The sequence below is a fragment of the Catharus ustulatus genome, chromosome 6, assembly GCF_009819885.2.
Source record: "Catharus ustulatus isolate bCatUst1 chromosome 6, bCatUst1.pri.v2, whole genome shotgun sequence".
Taxonomy (NCBI): Eukaryota; Metazoa; Chordata; class Aves; order Passeriformes; family Turdidae; genus Catharus; species Catharus ustulatus.
In genome coordinates, this window is record NC_046226.1 from 17,972,843 (window position 1) to 17,993,603 (window position 20,761).

At 39.3% G+C, this 20,761-nt stretch overlaps 1 protein-coding gene across 7 annotated transcripts in view; it reads left to right on the plus strand.

Annotated features, from left to right (window-relative positions):
• FOXN3 (forkhead box N3) overlaps nt 1–20,761 on the plus strand; it is a 208,313-nt gene that overhangs the window by 131,059 nt on the left and 56,493 nt on the right. For all 7 annotated transcript variants that reach the window (XM_033062310.1, XM_033062312.1, XM_033062309.2 and 4 more), the window contains one exon: nt 2,157–2,221. In XM_033062310.1, the coding sequence (XP_032918201.1) occupies nt 2,157–2,221 (65 nt within the window). The remainder of the gene's footprint in view (nt 1–2,156; nt 2,222–20,761) is intronic.

The window sequence follows — 20,761 nt, forward strand, 5'->3', positions numbered from 1 at the left end:
TCTTAATCTGAAACAGAGAGGAAGCAACTTTTGAACTCTTAAAAGTGAGAGATAGTTCAACTCTGTCATTTGTCAACTTCAAATATGTTTTAATAATTAATACCCTCTGAGACTTCACATACAAAAGTTTGGGAACAGAAAAAAATTTACCCAATGCAGATCAGACATAGGTGAACTTCTGCAAAGCCCTACAAACAGGAAAGTTTGTTGTTTGAAAGACTTGACGGTCACTGCAGTACATTATTTACATGCTTTACTTCTTTAGCTTCCTTCCCTGGGAAGGCACAGTTAATTTTTGCAGTTCATGTGCATTTGTGCTGAATCAGATGGAGATTTTTATGAGAACCCTGGGTCTTTTTTCAAATTGGAAAAGGAGATAAATCACTGTGGCTTTGTTTCTCTAGTGGAGACATTTTGTCTATTCAAATATATATGCTTTTCCCACTCCTTTTTTTAACCCTATTCCACCCACTTACGACAGCCTGGGAGTGAATTTCTTTTGCAGGGTCATTTCAGAATTTCACTCTTGTTCTTTCTCTTGAGCCTTTGAAAGGCATATAGTTGCCATACTGTGATTTCTGATTGGCAAATCTCTACAGTATCAAGACCATGCTATGGCTTCCCATTTGTAGCTTGATGGGTCCTGTTCCAGAGATTATGCGGGACTCTGATGCACTGTAACTTTTGTTACAGGAGTGGATCCTGCAGGAGTATGAATGCCCTCAACAGCTCTTGACCTTCCTATGAGTTGAGGAGCTACACTGAAGAGCAGGAGCTTACTATAAGAAATGCAAACAATTGGTTGCATTAAGCACTATGAAGTGAGTGTGTGTTCAGACAAGTGTGTGCCCCATGCTCTCCAGCACTTAGAATGTAGACCTACTTAACTTCTTTTTGGTCATTTTGTGTTCTGTCTCTCTCTCTCAATTCCCTTTTTTGTTCAGGAGTATTGAAGATTTTTATTACTCACATAATTGGTTTGGATTTATGTACAGTCCTTATTTTAACACGGTGAATTTTTTATGTATCAGCACGAGATTATCTGCAGAATAATTGTGGAAGAAGTTGTTTTCTTCTATATGGCATTTTAACAGAACTTTGCTAATGCTGTCGATGTGATAGACAGCACCTGTTTTCATTTTGTTGCATTTTGCATAGCAATTGTTAACTCAAGAGGAGACAAAAGGTGTAGAATAACAACTTGACCAGGGCAGGAGCAGAGTCCCCTCACCCCAGTCCTGTGGCCGGCACAGGTGGTGGCACCAGGGCGGCTGCTGCAGGGAAGATCCTCACAGCCTCCCCTCTGCTCCAGCTCTCCAGCACCACAGCCTGTCGCAGCAGATGCTCCACAGCGGTGTGGGGCTGCTCCAAGGCATCAAAGGAAGCAAGGTCTAGATGATCCTACTGGTATTCCCTCCTCTTCCCCCTCCGGTGTTGGAAATGTTGCCTTCACTAAACTTGGAGGCCATGGCCTTTGGGCAGGCTCTGCGTGGGCACAGGGGGCGAAGCTGAAGAGGGGCCTGGCCCTGTCTGAGTTCGGGACAGGCAGTGACACCTGCCAGGCACCCGCCCACGGCCCCTGCCCTGCCCGGTCCCACAGGAGCCGCCGCGGTCGCCGTGCACACGGCACAGGCCGAGATCCGTCCGTGCTGAGGGGCTGAGCTGTGTTTGCTGGGGCGCTGAGCGGGTTCGGCGCTGAGGCACGGGAGCCGCGCTGTGGGGCCAGGGCTGTCCCAGCAGACGCGTTACCTGGGGCAGCGTGTCATCACAGCTGAGTGAAAGCCATAAAACATTTCAGCTTTTAGCAGGTATCTTTGGAAAAGGGCTCTATTTTGCTGTACCGAGAATTCAGTAAATAATTTTGACGTTGATCTGAGGTTTTTTATTATTTATTCGAAATTGCTTTTTTCTCTCTTCCTCCAAGAGTGTGGGTGTGTGCTCTGCTGAGGAGGTTTTTCCTCATGTAGAAAATGTCAATCTTGAATCAAATTAACCTATTTTTAACATGAAATTTTAGACCCTTGCTTAAAGGCATTAAGTGTCATGATGTTACATTAGCTTTAAGAACAAAACAGAATTCATGCAAATAGTAACTTGTAATTGCAACTTATAATGCAAATGTGAATTTCTTTACACTTGTTTCTTGTTCCCTTTAGCACATCAGGTCCACCCATTTGGCCAGGAAGCACCTTTTTCAAGAGAAATGGAGCCCTTCTACAAGGTAGGTGATAGATACTACATCTTGAAGTAACTGTTCTAATTGAGAAATAACTTCTGCAAATTGCACAGCTTTTTTGATACTCACCCAGCAAAAAATAACCAAATGTTTTTTTGTTTCCTTTACCCTTTCTCCTTTATTGCGCATCAGGTGCCTTGAAAATGACGATTTACCACGTACAGTGAGTGTAGTCTGTGAAAGTTGCTGCTTTTTTTCTTTCCTCAGATCATTAAATTGCTTGCTGTAATATATGGTGAAGGGTGGCTTTTTGGTTTTTTCCATTTGTGTGGATAAAGAGTGCCCAGAAGGAAATGTTCCAGGAGCACACTGCTTTTAGGTCTGTGAATGAAACAGGGTTGGTCTTTGAGAGAGATCTTTTTCTTTACTCCTTAATTGTGTTGATAGAAAAAGGTACCCAGAAGGTAGGTAGCCATGATGTAGTGGGGAAAACAGTGTCAGAGTGTTTGTCTCAAGAAAGCTACCATGTTTGATAGTGCTTGTATTCATAGAACAGTATCAAATATTGCATTCCAATTGTATGGGCAATATATAAAAAAGCTATATGACTGCAGTTTTGATAGCAGAAAATTTTAAGTCTACTATACCAGACTTCTTAAAATAGTTTTTCACTGCTGTGTGTGTTTATATTTCTGCCATTGAGTACCTCACTCCTAAAGGAGGTGTTTTAGTAATACAGAAGGCTGTGTCCATAGACTGCAAGTGTTTCTTTATGTTGCAAAGTAACTTACTCTATTGAGGATTGTTTTATGGTCTTTGCAAGAATTTATCCATGAATTGTCTCAGTTTTCTCTTCATTCTCCTGGTGCCAAGACTTCTCTGGTCTTTCCTCTGACAGAAGGTGCTATATAATGTTCTCAGGAACATTTATCCAAGTCACCTACAGTGGAACTTTACTCACGATGAGACACACAAGAAAATAATTCATTGTCAGGCAGAACTACCCTCTACACACCAAAGTAATCCAGCGTCTGAGGTTTACCTGAGAATATTTTTTCAAATTAATTCCTTACACATACCTAAGAATTTGCATAACTCTTATTTAATATCTATGCTGAGATTTGTTGAAGTGAATTTTAAATACATTAAAACATTCAGGTTATTTCTTTGCACTAGGAGATGATATAGAGCTACTTTTGGCTTTAGTCTGATCAGGTAGATCTACTATCTTTATAGTCCTTAATAATGAGAAGAACTAGATTTTAATTTTTTTTTTTTTTTTGTAAGGAAAGAGTACTGTCGTGAAATAGCTTTATTTGTTTCACTTTTTTCAACGATTGTGGTTTTAAATGGGTATCTGCACATATGTAGTCTTTGTAATCTGAGTTGATAAAATGTAAACTTGCTCTGTCAAGTCTGTATGGCAGAAACGTTTTACCTTTTCTTAAGATACAAAATACCAGGACTTCATAACAGCTGTTTTTTGTAGTCTTCCCTATCTCAGTTGTTGCTTAAAGCCTTCTCACAATAAAGAAGAATACACTGTTCTCTACCCTTTTCTCTTCTGCCCTCTTCTGCCTTGCATATTGGGGTGGAAAATCTGAAGACCAAAACTTTCAACATCTTAAAGAAATAGAGAAAAGAGATGACTGCCTTTTCAAGCAACTGACAAAACCTAACAGACCTTTAACTGAAATGGCATTCTGCGTTGCCATTTCAAGTGGAAAATGCAGCCAGTTTAGACTGTAATATGCATGATACAACAGAAGTTGGAAGCATGAGAGAGTCTGAAGAAAAACTTCATTAAAGTAGTCTTTTAACACTTCCTGGTTATAATTTTAAAGCAAGAAGATAAATCAATGAAGCCCTCCTTTTTGTCTTTTTGCTTAATTTTCTGTATTTGGATTTTCCCCTACAATAGGCTCTTTAATATGTCGGCTTTAGCAGGGTGCACAGAAACAGTGCATCCACCACTTTGCTGCTTCTGAGCATCTTTTTCCAGGTGACCCGTGTACAGAGATGGTAGCAGTGCAGAGAGGTGTGAGGTGAGGTGTGGATGTTTGTCAGTACCTACATTACACAGCCATATGAAGTCTTTTTCCAGTGCTTATAATCAGCTTAATGCAAACAGGAGAATGAAAATGACTCAATTATTGGTTTTAAGTTGTAGTACTGCCTTTTGATTGGCAAAAGTTGAGGTAACAAAGGGATTTAAAACTATTTTTACTTGATAATTGTTCTACTAAGTTTGAAAAGAATGTTCACTGTGTTATAGACAATAATACAGAATAATTCTGTAATTATAGTAAATGTGATATTCACGTACACTTGTCACACCTCATTTCCTCTGAATTGTTAAGAAAAATGTTCTTTTTCTTGTCTGAGGAATGAAGAGAAAAAATTCCACAATGTAAGTAGCGCTTTCTTCAGCCAAGAAGACTTGTAGATGCTCCTGGTTTCCATTCATTTTATATCAGAACTATTTGGCAAAATAATCTTAACCGTTTAAAAGAGTTCAACGTATTTCTTCTGAGAATGTGACTGAGGAAACTGTTGTCTGTGTACCTCAGAATAGCAAAGGAAGAGAAAGGGAGGCTAAAATTCATTTTAGCTATTCCCTGTCTTTAATACTTGTGATGTGAGCAGGATTAATTCTCTGTTACTTTCTGGCTTTGTATTTTTGAAGAATTTTGAAATATATTCATGCCGTTTTGCCTGTGATTTCATTAGATACGAGATGACTGCCTTAGGGTTTTTTTGTGGTGATCATGGTACTGTTCTTAGCATTAACTCTCTTACCAGTTACTCTGTATTGAGTAAGTCACTTGTCTAGGTGCTTTTTGAAGTCTTGAACTCCTTCTGCTAGGTGACAGTTGCTCCCTATACCCTTGTGCTGCTTGGTCTTCTTGAGAATCCCATGCAGAGCTTAATTTAGGTAGGACCTTCAGTCTTACTGGACTCTAATGTCTTCTCTCAGAATTTACCTGTGTATCCGTGGAAATCGCTGCGTTCTAGCCTTCAGGATTTCCATATAAAACAGGTTTTTGTTCTTGCTGGTTTTCTTTTTCTGTTTGTTTTTTGGTTTTTGTTTTTGTTTTTTTGTAGCTTGTTACTGTACATATTGTGTGTTTGTTTCAAATCATGGCTTACTGTTTTTTTAACCTGCTGTGGGGAGAACCTTTGTTCCCACTGCTTTTTCTGTCCTGATCTGTCATGACACACTCATTTTCATATAATAAAATATATGTGAGGAAAAAGTCCTTATGGTGGAAAATATCTAGACATATTCTAAACTATTCAGGAACTTATACTGGGGAGGGTTGGTGGGGCCATAGTGGCATTAACTTCAAGCCCTTAAAACTAATATATGGTGTTCTGGAAAGGACAGATTCATTGCCTCTGCTCTGATCTTGGGTGTTAAGCTCGTGTTACAGACTTGAGCATGCAGTTGCTCACAGATCAGTGGTAATAATAAAACTGTTTTGCCGTTAGTATGTCTGACATTCTTGAATAAACTGAAAATATATATCCAAATCAGCTTTTAGCAGCAATCATATAAATTCCAGTGGCTGAGTGCCACCTCTAAGGTGTAACTGGACTGTGGAGGGGTTTGGTTTGTTTTCTTAAAGATGTAACTTCTCTTTTGAGGGAAGGAAACCCAAAATAACAAAGTTACTACTCTTTTTTAATCTTATTTGCCCTCACACTTCAATAAATTAAATACAACAAATTTCAGTGCCTTTTCATATCAAATTTGTTCTGTCTTGATTTGTCTTCATTGTTTGGGGAAGGAAAGTGAATCTGCGTTGTCCAGTCCCTATTGATGTTGAAAAAAAAATGGAGATGGGCCTCCTCATTGAGGCCTGATGGTGCAGTTGTGCCTGACCTACTGTAAGTAGAACTGTGATCCTTGCCAAGTTGTCTGCTGTCTAGTGTGAACAAGGTCTTCCACTTCCTCTTCTGGCGGCACAATTTAAATCTGCTGCCTGTGGATGTTACGTCAAAGATATGAACTCCTTCTTCAGAGATCCTGCCGACCTGGATTCATACCTGCAAACTGGATTACAGCAACCAGTGAACTGTATTCACACAGCATGGCTTTCCTTGGAAGGGAATGAGGATGGAAAGAAAGATTGGAGAAATCATCCCCTTGAGAATGCAGAAGGGAGGCAGTGAGGAGTTGCATGTGGCCTCTGGTCCCTTTTGGCTGAGGGAGCCTGAGAAAGGAGGGATTTCCCTCCCCAGATCTCATGGTCGGGTTAGTTCTCTCTCTACCAGCAGCTGCAGAGAACAGGCATCCTCATGCTCCAGAACCACCTGGGAATGACTTGTCCTCTTCTCCTCTGGGGAGGCGCTGTATGACAGAGACACTTTCTTCTCTCATACTTGAAGAGCCACATGCAATCTGCCTTGGTCCAGCTGCCATGGCTGTAGCTGGCGCCACCTGTGAGAAGCTTTGATAGGAAAGAGTTGGAAGACACTGTCTTCACAGGGTCAGGTGTCACCAAAACCAGTGTGAGATGGAGACTCCCCAGTTTGCTGCAGAGTAGAAATGGAAACTCTGGGCACTGCTACTCTGTTGACCCTTAATGCTCTCAGTCCAGGTTGGGGGCTTTCACATTTTGTTGTGCTGACATCTGACACCTGGCCATGATGTGAGACTTTAAGGAAGATACCAAAGCACATGGATCACTTTATTCTTAGTTGAGAATGGTGAGTTATTTGAGCTAGAAAATTGCATTCCTAATAACAAAGTTTATTTTGTGTGAACTTTGGACAGACCAGAAACGAGATGTCCTCCGTAAAAAGATGAGGAACCTCTTTCTTTTGAGCATGAGCATACAATTGTACAGAGACCTTTTTCTTCTCTAATAAGCTTGAGAATCCATGAAATGTCCAAACAAGTCATTTAATCTCTTTCCAATTAAGTATTTGTAAGAAATAAGAGAGGAGATTTTGAGACTTGATCTTTCCAAGCACTAACTATTAGTAGAAGCAGTTGCTGAGGTGGAAATAAACCAGGAGGGAGGAGGCAAAAGGAGGCGTTTGTTGTTATTTCCCTTGAAAATTAGAAACTTTCACTCTTATAAATGAAGACATCCAGCCTATGTTTTTATGTCAATAGTGGCATTAGGATAATGCCAACAGCAGGGGCCTGGTTTCTTTGGACAAGTATTGGCCACACCAGCTACTCAGCCTTTGCTCTGGAGAAACTGAGGAGTTGTTATTTTTACTTTCAAGAGGGAACTTGACAACAAAATGACTAAGAGAAGATGCCTGGGTGCGTGCAGCCGCATGTATTTTCTGTCTAAGAACGGGAAAATTTGGAATGTTTTTGTCAACACCACCACCAAATACCCAGGAGCCCTTGCAAGCACAGTGGGCTTCTTTCTCCTGGTGGAAATTCAGTTCATCTGCTCTTTCCACTGGGCAAGAAGAACAGATGCAAGTCCTGGGCATGCAGAGGAGAGGTACAGCCCATCCTGGAACACAAGGTGTCTGTACCTTGTGGTGCTAACAGGGCTGAGGAGAACAAGGAATAGGGGAGAGCTGAAAGACAAGAAACTTCAGAAGGTCTCACGTGTTTAACCTTCAGAATTGCGTGTCACACCTCAAAAGAAAACTAACCTTGGAGAGAAATGCTCTCATTTCTTCTACTGCCTAGAGGTGCAAACAAAAAGAGCGTGACATGGCAGCATATGTGTTACAGATAATTTAATATTATATAATACTTAAATGTCATGGTGACCATAAGAAAAAGGCCAAAAGCAATACAAAACAATCCATCCATAGGATTGGTAGATTTAGGTGCTGTGATCTATAACACAGTCTTGGCAAAACTCTAAGGCCCAAATCGAACTAAACTTTGATTTCTTAATGCATATTTTGTGCATCTCCTGTTCCCAAGAATCTAAATATGTTTTCTTGCTTTGGGGTTATAATTTTTTGATTTTGTGCTCTGTGAAATGAGGATAATAATGGTTCTTTTCACTGCCCAGAACTGTCAGTCTACAGAATATTGGCTCTGCATTATATTCCGATGCTCCACTAATGGAAGAACTTTAAACAGGCAGAAAATAGCTGTAAAAAGCAACAGAGCTGTCCGTTAGCTTTTGCAGGGAAGTGAATTTTGAGTTTTGTTTGTTTTTCTTTCCCCCCGGTTGAATTCTTTGCTCTGAGAGATACACCTGGAAAATGACTGTTTTGTGTAGAGACTGTTTTTGTGTAGGGGCTGCTGAGTATCTAGTTCCAATGTAGTTACTTTCATCAGCAGAGCATTAAACCTTTTGACTTCATCATGTTTTCTCTTCAACTTTTGCTTCTCTGAACTGCCATTCCACTGTCCTTGAAGCAATGGTGACAGTCATACTCTGTTTGCTGGTGACTTGGTTTGGGTCAACATACTGAATTAACACCAAAGGTACTATGTCTCCTTGTTAAAATAAATCACTTTTCATTCACATGGCATAATTATTTAAATCAACTTTATTTTTTCCTCTTTTTTTTTTATCTTCTTTTTTTTTTTCTTTTCTTTTTGTTTTCTTTTTCCCCCACACACATGAAGGATACCTGACAATCTCTTCAGGAGTTTCTTTTCAGGAAGATGATTAACATGGTGCTTCTGTAGAGACTGAATATTTGAATAATTTATTTATTATTAGCATTCAGTGTGTTTGCAGTTGTATTATTGAAGAAGTAAAATTAAGTCAGAGGGGTTGTGCAGTGTGTCCCTAAGGGAGTAATTTGAACAGCAGAGCTCTCCTTTGTTTGGGAAAGTGGGTAAACTCCTAGTGGGGCTGCTGGGGTCCTGAGGGTGCTGGTAAGGGCTCCTGTTTGTGAGAGGATTTTGTAATGGCCTTAGCACTGTAAAGTCAATAAAAAAATCCCAGTGAGCAACTGAATTTTGCAGTGATTCATACAGAAATTGTTTGTTTGGGGTGACATTTTTAGCTCTGCATTCTGTGTAGGGTGTGTATATAGCTGTGCAGTTTGTATGTAATCTTTTTTTTTTAATATTTTTCTAGTTGAGTGTGTAAAATATAGCAAAAGCTGTTACTTATTAAGTACCTGAAGTGTGGTCCTGCTAACACTGATGTTGGAGCCATTAGTATAGAAATGAGACCTCTAGATATTTATATTCCGTGTGACCAAAAGGTTTGAGCTACCTTTGGTCTCTGAAGTTGAGAAGGAGGAAAACAGAACTCTGTCAGACAGGTCTCAGTAATGGTAGATCACATTGCAGAGTACACAAAGATAAGTTGAATTCCTAATGTGTTTAAATTCAGTAACTTAAGTTTCATATCTGCATGGCTGGCTTTACTATCTTTACAGATAACTCTGCTTCTTTTGTAACAGTCCTGTGTAGTGACTTTTGAAATTATTGCATCTGAGTGACTCAAGATGAAGTTTACTGACTTTGTTTACTTCCCTTGACAACTGGAGAGTGTGGATGAGTGCTGCAAGGCAAGTCCTACCACACTATTAACCTTGGGCACAGGTCTTACTCACCTGTTCTGCCTTCAGTCAACTGCTGTGTGAGTGGTGGCAGTAAAACAACACTTTGCGGAACACACCAGAGAGAGAAGTAACCACTACAAGTTCCTGCAGTACTGGCCTGGCTGCCTCAGTAACTGGTGTGGTGTAGGAAAGAAAATATATGGGAGGTTACCCCCAAAGCATGAAGGAGGTAAGGAGTTGAATGGTCCTTGCCTAGGAGTTCAGTGCTGAGGTAACCTACAGGTAGTTTTTCCAAGGATGCTGCTAAATGGCTTCAGATCTGTTCATAGTTTATTTTCAGGTTGGTCCTGCAGGTGGTGTGTCTATGACTTTGCAATCTGAACACTAGAATCTATTTCCTTTAAATTGAAGGTAGCTGATCTCAACTTTTTGAGGAAAAGTATTTTCTGTGACTCACCCTTCTGTAGGCATCAGCACAGGTGCTTTTGTCTATAGACATGTTCCAATATTCCTCCCACAAATACACGTACAGGATTGACTTACAAATGGAAAACTGACTGTGGTGCACTTGGGTTTCAGTTGGGTGAAGGAAGATGGAGACTAGATAGAGGAAAAGAAACGACAAGTTCCTGTTCAGTGACTCCTTCCTTTACTAGGACTGCCAAACATCCTCCAGTGTTTTCCTTTCCATACCAGGAGTTGTAGTCTGCTCAAAGAGTGAGGGCTGTTTGCCTGTTGTGATTGTTTGTATCCAAGATTACTGGGTACCTGTGAGAGCATCTCCTGAGGGGCTGTCGTATAGCAGGGAAGTGTACTGGCTGTGTTCACTGCAGATGTGGAGACAAATCTGGCAGCAACTTGTATCAAGCCTTTTCCCCAAGTGAAGTTTTAGGTCTAGGCTACTTCTGCCTAGGCTGGGCTTAGAGCAGTAAATTTCTGTGGCCTGTGACAGGAATATAGCATACTACCAGTTAGATCCCATTTCACAGGAGACATTCTCTGAAAAAGTCACAGTTAAAAATTAGTGGTGAAATTTGTATAGTATCTTGGAATATGGTGGAGTATGGAAAGATTTATTTTCTGTAACTGTGAAATTATTGTGACTATTGCCATCAAAATCTCTGGGCTGATGAGCTGGAGCATATGCTCCATGCTGCGAGCCTGTGAATGTTTGGCATTCCTAAAATGTGAAGGTGGCTGATATTAGAAGCAATCTTGGCTTTCATAATTCTAGAGTCTGAGAGCACAGCTACAAGAGAGGCATATGCCTGTGCTTTACATGGAGATTACTAAAATAAGAATATTATTGCAGTTGTGTTGCTATGAGCAGTTTGGTGATGTGCAGATTGCTATGAGCAAGGGAACGCTGTTGTCAAGTTGGGCTGTTCCTTGACTATTTCAGATTTCTTGAACCAGACCTATATTAAGAAAATTAAAACAGAAGGTCTAAGAATTTTTAAGATGCTCTCTTACTATGACCTGCATGTGCTATAGGCAGTCACCTGTTTCTGGATCCCTGAGAAAGCCAAACCTTCCTAACTACTAAAAAGAGGAAAATTATAGGACAGACAGCGATGGTGATCAAGTCTAAGAAATGTTTGTGTCTTGTAAGTTTTCTTGTATGCTGTCTGTGTTAATGATGGTCATGATTAACATTCACAATAGTTTTTCCACTCTAACATGCTAGAAATTTCTTCCTGTCGATCAGAGCAGAGCTCTGTTCTGCTGGTAAGTTCTTGATTCTGTATGACGTATTTCTTAAACATCCAAAAAATGGCAAATTAACAGAAATTAGTATTAGTAGGAGAGCTTAATTTTATTTGAAATGTTGAGAGAAGTAGAAGCTGTCTTAAATTGATTGGATGGTCAGTGGCTTGCACTGCTTTGCCTTATTTAAGCTAAGTGTGAAAAAATCCATTGGTTTCGGATATTGGAATAAATCTTGCCGCTGGAAATTCTTGAGCTGTACACTTGAGAGTATGCAGTCTGGAATGGCACAGTTTGTTCTTACGACTATGAATTCATAACTTGATTTTCCTGAAACTGATAACAGACTAGAAAGTGAATTGGGACTGCAAGAGGAAAGGAGGCAGGACTTTTTTTCTTTTTCAGGAGAAGTACAGTGTGTTCAGGAACCCAAAAACCAAAGCCAGGGCATCTTTTGGGGTAAGTAGTGCTTTACACTACAGGTTTCAAACTACTAGAGTACACTTGCCAAGATAGTAGACTGTGAGCATGAATCTACTGTACACAGCACTCCTTCCTTGCATCCTTTGTAAAAGAAAGTGAAGTTGGATTTTGACAGACGAACTTCTACCAAACAGTCCTCTCTAATCAACAGAGTGGGATAAACTGATTTTCTTACAAGTGTAAGAGTCTGTAAGACTTTTAGACTATAGAATAATTTATCCTCTCTTGAATTCATTTAATACTGATCACAAGTTAGCATAGAAAATGCAACTTTTCTTTAAATTGTTTTAGGACAACCGCTATCAACTTGGAAATAGGATTATAGGATCTTCGGCTTCATGTGCAGGTTATTTCTTTAGTTTCCTTTTTTTTCAGGTCAGAATGTCATATTGCTTGGAATTGTATACAATAAAAATAATAAATTCTGTTTCTCTCTGGCAGCATTTATTTCTGTGTCTAGCCTGCCATTCTGCTCTCTAGTGCACAGGAAGGATAAAATGAAATTGAAATAAAATTTTTCATTGATGAAACTCCAGTCCTGATTTTTACATACACTCATATTTTGAATCAAGATTCTGACAACACTTCCTGCATATCTTTCATTTTTATATTTCAACATCCATGCTTTGCATCTTTTAAACACAGTTTATTTATTTTGTGTGAATACATATGTTGTTTTTCATTATAATAAAACAGGAAATGCTGCTTTGGGAACCAGAAGTTGAGTTTCAACACTCAGTTTCTGATATTAATCCTGAGAAACAAGAACAATACATTATTTTTCTTGGAGATGAAAAAATGGCTAAGGCTAGACCCACTTGATCAGCTGTGTGTGTACAAATACTTCTATGCCTGTGTGTATATTTAAATGCATTTAAATATCAATGCAGGTAGTTACCTAATGTATTGAACATGTACAAAGAAGTACACAATTACCTAGAAAACTTTCTCTTTTTGTGCTAAAAATTTGGTGCATCTGCCCCATTCTGATTGTTGTAAATGAGTGGTTTGGCTGCTTAAAGAAACATTGTCAAAGGTATTGGCCAAAGTAGGGTTTAACATGAATTTTTGAAATGCAGCTTTACAGAGCTGGATGCCAGGGTTCACTCCATTACCTACCTCACAGGTTAAAGCAAACAAAGGAGGATCAAATTAGAAGGAACTTAGAATGATTTACATGGAAGGCCAGAATGCAGAAGGGGGTAAGGGTGCAAAGGATACGGATGCAAAGATAAAGGTGCAAAGGGGCTTGACAACATTTGACCATTGATTAAGTACTTTAATATGAGCTAAGTGATTCAGTAGGGTTCGTTACAATTACAACAATGACTTAACTGTAGGTTTGGGTTAGTAACATTCATACCACAATCAATTCACACACACAGAGGTAATATAAAAGGTACGTCTTTTTCTATGTGTGTAAAGGTGCCTATCAAAGATTCCTTTCAGGTTCAGTGAAATACATCAGATTTCACATCAGATCCCTTTGAGTTTCCCAACAGGCGAGGATTACACCTTGAGGAGCACTGACATGTCTTTGGGGGATGACTTTCAGCACAGGCCTCATCATCTGTAATGGTGGTTCAGGTATCTCAGACTTAAGGTTTGGGAGCTCTATAAACATTTTTTTCTCTTTATTATTTTGTGTTTCTGTCAGTTCTTCCTTTCAGTCCCCTGGAGCAGAAATGAAGTTGTTCCGCTCATGATTTTTCCTCCCCACTCCCCTTCAAACAGTTCAAGTTTTCATTACTAGAGTTGACATCGCTAATGCTAGAGGCAGTTTGGAGTTTAATAAACAAGGTATATTATAAAATTGTTTTTTATTTTTAAAAAAATTGTTTAATCTTACATGACCATGAATTTGTGTTGACATTCTGTCCATAACAGCTTGCTCTATTACCAGAGATAGGTTTCTGTCTGTGTCTTAGGTAGCAGACAACTTATTTGCTGCATTAAGTCTCTATAGGGAGCTCAAGGTATACTTCTGTATCTGTCTCTTGCAAATTTTGCTGATGAGAGAGTTATTTTGTTTAGGGTTTTTCAAAATAATAATATCATAACTTGCCGTGGTCACTGAAAAACCACAAGCTAGATCTGCATTTTCAAACTCCTTGTAGAAATGAGTTAGTGGCTTAAAAACGTAAATTAGCAAATGCTGGCCAAGATGCATTATTGATTAAGAAATTCAAGAATTTCATCTATTTATTTATTTTATTGGATTGGTGTTCTGGCAATTTGTTTTGCTTTTTGGCTTTTCAAGATAGTTCCTTTTACTGTGTCTGTAACTTAACTGCTCTAAATGATTTACATTGTCTTGCACAAATACAGCTCTTTCTGCTCTTCCTATGCAAATGAAACTGCTGTATTATTTGTGAAAAGATGAGGCTTTAAACATGTGAATTGTTGTCTGAGTAAGGGCTTTGACAGGACTGATGCAGAATACAGCACTGACACGTGTTCTTAGTATTTTGGACAAGGCAACCTGTGTATGACATGGGTGCTCAGCAGACAGTTTCATCCAGAAGGGCACTTCTACTCAAATTGATTCTCAAAATACCCAGCAAATTCTTTAATTTCCCCATACCACCTGTTGAACAGCTTAATGCTTGGAAACAAAACTGAGACAGGACAAAACTGGATGGGGACAGAATGGAGTGAACACTCAGTACGGCAAGGTCACGACTCCCTGGCTTTTTGATTCAGTCACGATGGGGCTAGCAGGGCTCCAATTACTTCTGAAGGACAGGATCCAAATTTACTGGAAGATTCTGAAATGAATCCTTCTGAAATTTTGTTCCTAGGATCAGCAGTTACTCTTTTGCCAGACTTGCAAGTGCATATAGGTCCATGGCATCATGATTTATTTTGTAAACATTCCATGATTTGACTTCTATCTTTAGAGATGCCCCTCTGTCTACATGGAGATGTTTTTCTTGAAGAGTGAAACACATTAAACTCTTCCAGGTAGCTTTTCATTCTCGTTCTTAGGAGGATGGCCAGCAAAGATTATAAAACAGACATTCCTGAGTTTTTCACTGATACTTTACTTTCTCTGTAATTAACTGGAACAAGAAATCTTTGTATTTACCAGAGAAAGAAAATAAAATATAGAGGTCCAGAATGAGACTTGGTAGTACACAAGACCACTGAAGGCTGTTCAGCAATCTACAGATTGAGTAAAATAGTTTAAGATTATGCTAGTGAGCTACTAGTCTACTAAAGGCATCTCTGATTTTTTTCTCAGAGTTTTATTTTTTGGGGGTTTTGGAGGGTTGGTTTTTTGGTGGGTTGTTTTGTAGTTCATCTGAACAAATATAGATGTAGGCAGTACTTTGAGTGGAATAATAATATTTTCCACTGAAAATTAGGTTAAAATAATAATATGGAGAAAAGTGTAACTTAAATCTTCACAGTAACATAAAAACAGTTTACAGTTCCTCTAGATATTTTATTCAGCTGGTAACCCTGTTTCATAAGCTGAAATTCTTTTCTACATAATATCCTACGGGAGTGTACTCTGTAAACCTGACAGGAGGAGGGACAGCTTTATAGACACAAGACAATATACAAAGAATCTTAACACTGCTCTTTTGAGCAGCCCATAACTTGTAGTTCAGGCCACACCCAAGCATTGTAGCCCCTGGTCAAGGGTCCTGAGAGGGGAGTGGAGCTTCGGCAGTGCTGTCTGTCTGTCACCTTGGAACACTCGTGTTTGAAACAACTAGCTCTGGTTTCATTTTGAACTCTGAGCTCATGTGAGCACCCATGTTGGTAAATGTGTAACCCCTCCACTATGCTTTTCACATGTATTTATTATACATTTATTACTTCACAAGTAACTTGATGAAGGTCGAGCTATTGTTATTGAAGGATATGAAGGGCTTGAATCACTCACTGTGGCTGCTATAGTTGGCGTTGTGAGCCTCCACTTTTATGTGTGTGCTGGTTAAAACAGCCATCTACACTGCTTTTAGGGACTGCCTGATGTGCTCAGTGCAGCACCCTACAGACTTGAGGCATTGTCATAGTACAGGTATCTCATTCAAGCTCAGCTCGCCTGGATTCTTTGTTCAGGTTCTTTCTTCAGTATTTATTAACAAAACATCAGGAAGGGAAATGGTGTTGACTTTACATAGGAAGCCTGTAAGCTGAAACCTGTAGTTCTTCCCTGCAGGCATGACATTTGGTCATTCAGAAGCAAAAAAAAGCATGTATCATAAGTACCTTCAGGCATGCAGACCGCATGCAAAATAATAAACAAGAGTTTCCTGCTGACCTTGCTGGCTGGAAGGCGGCAGTTGCCTTTGGCCAGGAGAGACTGCCCGCTTAGGGAAGTCAGCCCCTGGGGAAGGTGGTGATCCTCAGCTGGCTGGTGCCAGGAGGCCCCTTTGAGGGGCAGAGCAAGGTGGCCTCTCTAAAAGGAAACTGTCTGTCAGTATGATCCCACAGTTCCTGTGACAGCTACTGTTTTGAAAAGAGGCAATTTAAAAAGCAACTGGAGACCTGTGAAAGGAGAAACTAGCTGCTGAGGGTTAGTTGGAATAAGCCATGGTTAGTATTAAAGATGTCTTTAGAAATGCATCTGAGACACCGTTCTGAGAATTCAGATGTACTTTTTCTTCTGTGCTTGGATTCCCTGAACTGGCTGGCAGGGAACAGTTTTATATCAAGTGCTAAGTTTCTTAAATGACTGAAGATTTAGTTAATTCTCATGAATACAGAGCAAATGCTGAAGTTTGTGAGGATTTTGACATGCTGTTCTTGTTATACCAACACAAAGATTCATCCCAGCTTTCACTGCACTTCTTTGTGATGGTGGTTTCACAAGTCATAATTCTTCTACACTTGCTGAACCCTGCCAGGCTGCTGTTCTGCCATAATGCATTCACCAACAAAGCTGACTGTCAGTTACGTTAATTGGCTATTGGTAGTGATTTGTCTCCTACCAGTCAAATATAGGCTGGAAAAAAATAAGCTTAAATCTTTCTATGCAATTTTAATTCAGCTCTCCTGTTATGTGTACTTTAGGATACAGATCCTCTTATTATATAATTGCTTAACTTGTGGTTTGTTTTTTTTTTCCATTAGTCTCTTGCTTTATTCAGTGCATTAACTGTGGAAACGGTGATTTGGAGGACTACTTCAATCTACTGAAATGCAGCATTTTCTAGCTTTTAAGTGCATCACCTTTTGGTGCGTGAAGTTGGTCTGGGGTTTTTTGGTTCTGCCACCTTCATGACTTCATTTAGGTTTGTTATTTGTATATGGAAGAAATTCTAGACCCTATTCTATAGCACTTCTGCATCCTGCAGTTCTATATTAAATGGAATGAGTTCATACATTACATTATCTGAGGGGCTCAAAAATAATAAAAATGGAACCCTCGAGTGCCCATTCTGAAAGATTAAGTCTACTCAAATTGTACTGAGGTGTTCATTTAACAGAAAAGAATTCTTAGTGGTTTAGTTGGGTGTTGTTCCCTTTGCCTTTGCCCATCAAGTGTCATTACTCTTATTTCATTTGCTAAAATTGAAGCTTTGGGTCAGTTATCAAGGAAAACCATTTCCATTTTTTAGGACTTCATAACCTTGTTACTGCAATAGAAATACATGATACCTAAATTTATTCAGGTAGGGCTTTTCTGTAATTGGTATGGCACATGACAGAAAATTAGAATGAGAGGCCTTGGCCCTGTGATACACAGTGTCTAAATTTAACATGTCTAAACAGGAGCCCTTAGATTATTTTTGTTAAATTTTAAAAAACTATTACTTGTTTTCAAGAATGATAAATTACTTGGAATTTGATAATAACTCAGCCACATACATCACCACTCACTCTCAAAATACTTTCAAGCATTGTCTAATGTCTCATTAAATCACAGAGCATCCTTTCTGGTGGGTTTGGGTGAGCCCTACAACTCCTGGCTTAAATGTAGAGTTTGAGCGACTTCACAGTGAGCCTATGCTTATCAGGTGTGGCAGGAGCCACAGGATTGCTGAGCCCTCCTTGATTCCTGCATACTTTTTAAAAATTCACCTTGAGAAAGACTCCCATCATATTCTAGAAATGTGTCCCAAAATTGTTGTTAATTGTCTGCTTGTACATTTTGGACATGGAGTCTCCAATGAATGAAAAGTTGCATGGTTTCCCAGTTGGGTAGGAAACTTGCCATAGATTTTCTTTGCTGGTAATGGACATTTACTGCAGGATTGCTTTATAGGAGGCCAGAAACAGGCAGGTGTTAGAGGTTTTGAGGGACCTTCTGCACTAGTCCAAATGAGAAGATGCGTATCATGACCAAGGAGCAGAGAAAGGAACTGGGGAGTAACGGGTTACCTGTGAGAAGTGGTTATAAATCCCATTAGCATTTCCATGACTTAAAGAGAGTGTATCTTTTCATCTCCAATAATCTGTGAGTCTTTACTACAGGCGTGGCTGCTGTGTAAGAGCTGGGCTAGCCCAGTGACACCTTCTGCTGTGGGTTCCCAAACTTTGGCATGTGAACTCTGAAATTTCTGTCAGGACACAGTGAATATCTCAGGTGTGGTCCCGTGGGTGTCTGTACTGACAGCTGGGGCTGCACCTACGTGTGCAGATCCTTCTGTCCATACAGCTGTTGAAGCAGTCACATAAGCAAGATTGAGGTCTGTAATTTCCTGCAGTATTTTCTCTATTTAAAGTACTTGAGTCACAGAGCACTCAAATTAAGTAGTTCATGCACTTTGCAATTGAAGAGACTGCCTTGGAGAAACTTTCCAACTGCAGCTGAATTAATGCTAACCAGGCCTGAGGATTGCTAGAAATAAATAATGAGTGGATGAGGGGCTGAGAAACCTGGCAGAGTTTCAGAATGCAAAGGTGGGGTGGCTGGGGAGCATTATCTTATCTAAATGGTAATTTCTATTCTGTACAGTAATTAAAACACATAGTGTACAAACTAGCGTTTAGGAAGTCTTTTGTAGGATCATTTCCTAAGGGGATGTTTTGGAAATAAATTGTGAGTTGTACGTGCCTGCTGAGTGCAGCCTGTATGAACTGCACTGAAGCAAACAGTCCAAATTATACACCCTCTTTAAGCAATGGGATCTTATGTGTGCTGCTAGTTTGGGAGAACTGTTTTTATTTTGTTCATAATACATTTTGGGTATCATTATGTCAGAAAGAGCAAAGCCATGTTAATGAATCAGTAGAGATTATCAGTGTGACATTGAGAAATCTGGTTCAAGAATACAGAAAGGAGTTATCAGTTTCAAAAGAAAATTTTCTGTAGCAATTTAGACATTTTATGTATGTCTTTACTTATATCTTAATGATTTTTTCTCATGAAGACTGCTTAAACAAACAGATTTATGAACCAGTTTGGATGAGTTAAACCTTAAATATTACTGTCTATTTATTGTAGGTGTAGAAACAAGGTTCCCATTTAGCAATCAGAAATTATTTACGTGACAGGCATGTTTTTTGTTATCTGTCAGCTGTGTTTTCTTTGCTGTCTTGTTGTACATTCATGACTGATTTGTATTCATTTTTGCTTTTGTATAACATCCCTTTTTCTGCATCTTGGAATGCTCTCCTGCCCTGGAAGAGATAGCTGCTGCTGATACTTCATTGGTTACTATGCTTTATTGTGGAACACAGGCACATACCACCTCAGAAAACAAACAAATGCAACAAATGCCCCTATAAAATGTTTCTCACTTGAAAAGCAGTAGAATTTCTCAACTTTCTAGTAATTGCAATGGCATTAGTGCAGCAAGTGAATGACAATGAGAACCAAAGAACAGTCTTATGCCAGGTTTAGAGGCAGGGATTTTATTTTGGTTTTTAAACTTTTGCAAGGGGACAAATATTTCCTCTCATGGGAGGAAGAAGTTACAAATGCCTGTGTGGAATTAAAAGGGATTTGGAAATGAAATGCAACCCTGTGCCCCAAATATGAAATTGTATGCGGCTTGCTTGGGCATTTCAGGAAAATCCAGTGATCCACTGTCCTAATCTAATCCAAATAATTAGATTTTGGATTAAGGTAGGCTATAGACATCAAAACCAGAAAGGTAGAGATAATTTTTGTCTAGTCTGAATCCTCTCTTATTATGTGAAGGGTTTTTTTCCTATTTATAAACCTCTATATCTTTCACTTCAATGATTAATCTACCAGCAGAGAGCAAAAGTTATTAAGGCTAGAAACAGACAAAAAGATAAATGCTGACCTTTCTAATTGGCTCTTGAAACCTGAAATATTTACCACTCAAAGGATTTATAATGTTTGTGGAATGATTTGTCATCCAAACTAAGTATTTCTTGCTTCTTTGTGAAGCCATGCTAACGTCAGATGAATAAATATCTGTTGGTGCCTCTGCATAGTGGATTTTTTTGGCATCATAGTAGAAAGAAATCTAACTTCCAACTGATTCACAATAAACTTCAGTAGCCAAGTATACTGTTGGTTTCCTCACTTGCTTTGCTACATGCAGTCATGACTGGAAATTAATGGTTCTCTTCTTTATTTGAAGTCTTTAGCACCAGGAGTCAAGACTTAATCATTCTCTGCATTGATGGGTAGCAGAGCATAATGGATCTCTCAAAGCTGACAGAGTGGTATTTTGTTGTTTGCACATGTTCTCTGGAGTTACTGGAGAGGGCTATAGAACGTGTGATTCTTTGTTCCACTGTGGATTTGGGATTTTCAAGTCTGCCTCTGGGGTGGGTGGAGGTTGTTCTCTGCTGGTACTGAAGCCGAGATGTCTGATAGTACACTACAAATCATGACTGTAACCATGAGAAAATGCTTGTTTTAACTGTGTTCTGCAAAGTAGCTAGGATTAACTATGCATTACACTGTATTACAGCACATTTTATTAACAGAGAATAGTAACTTCAGCATTTAACTGCTAAATCTGTAGCCTCTCCTGATAATAAGGACTCAGTAAATGT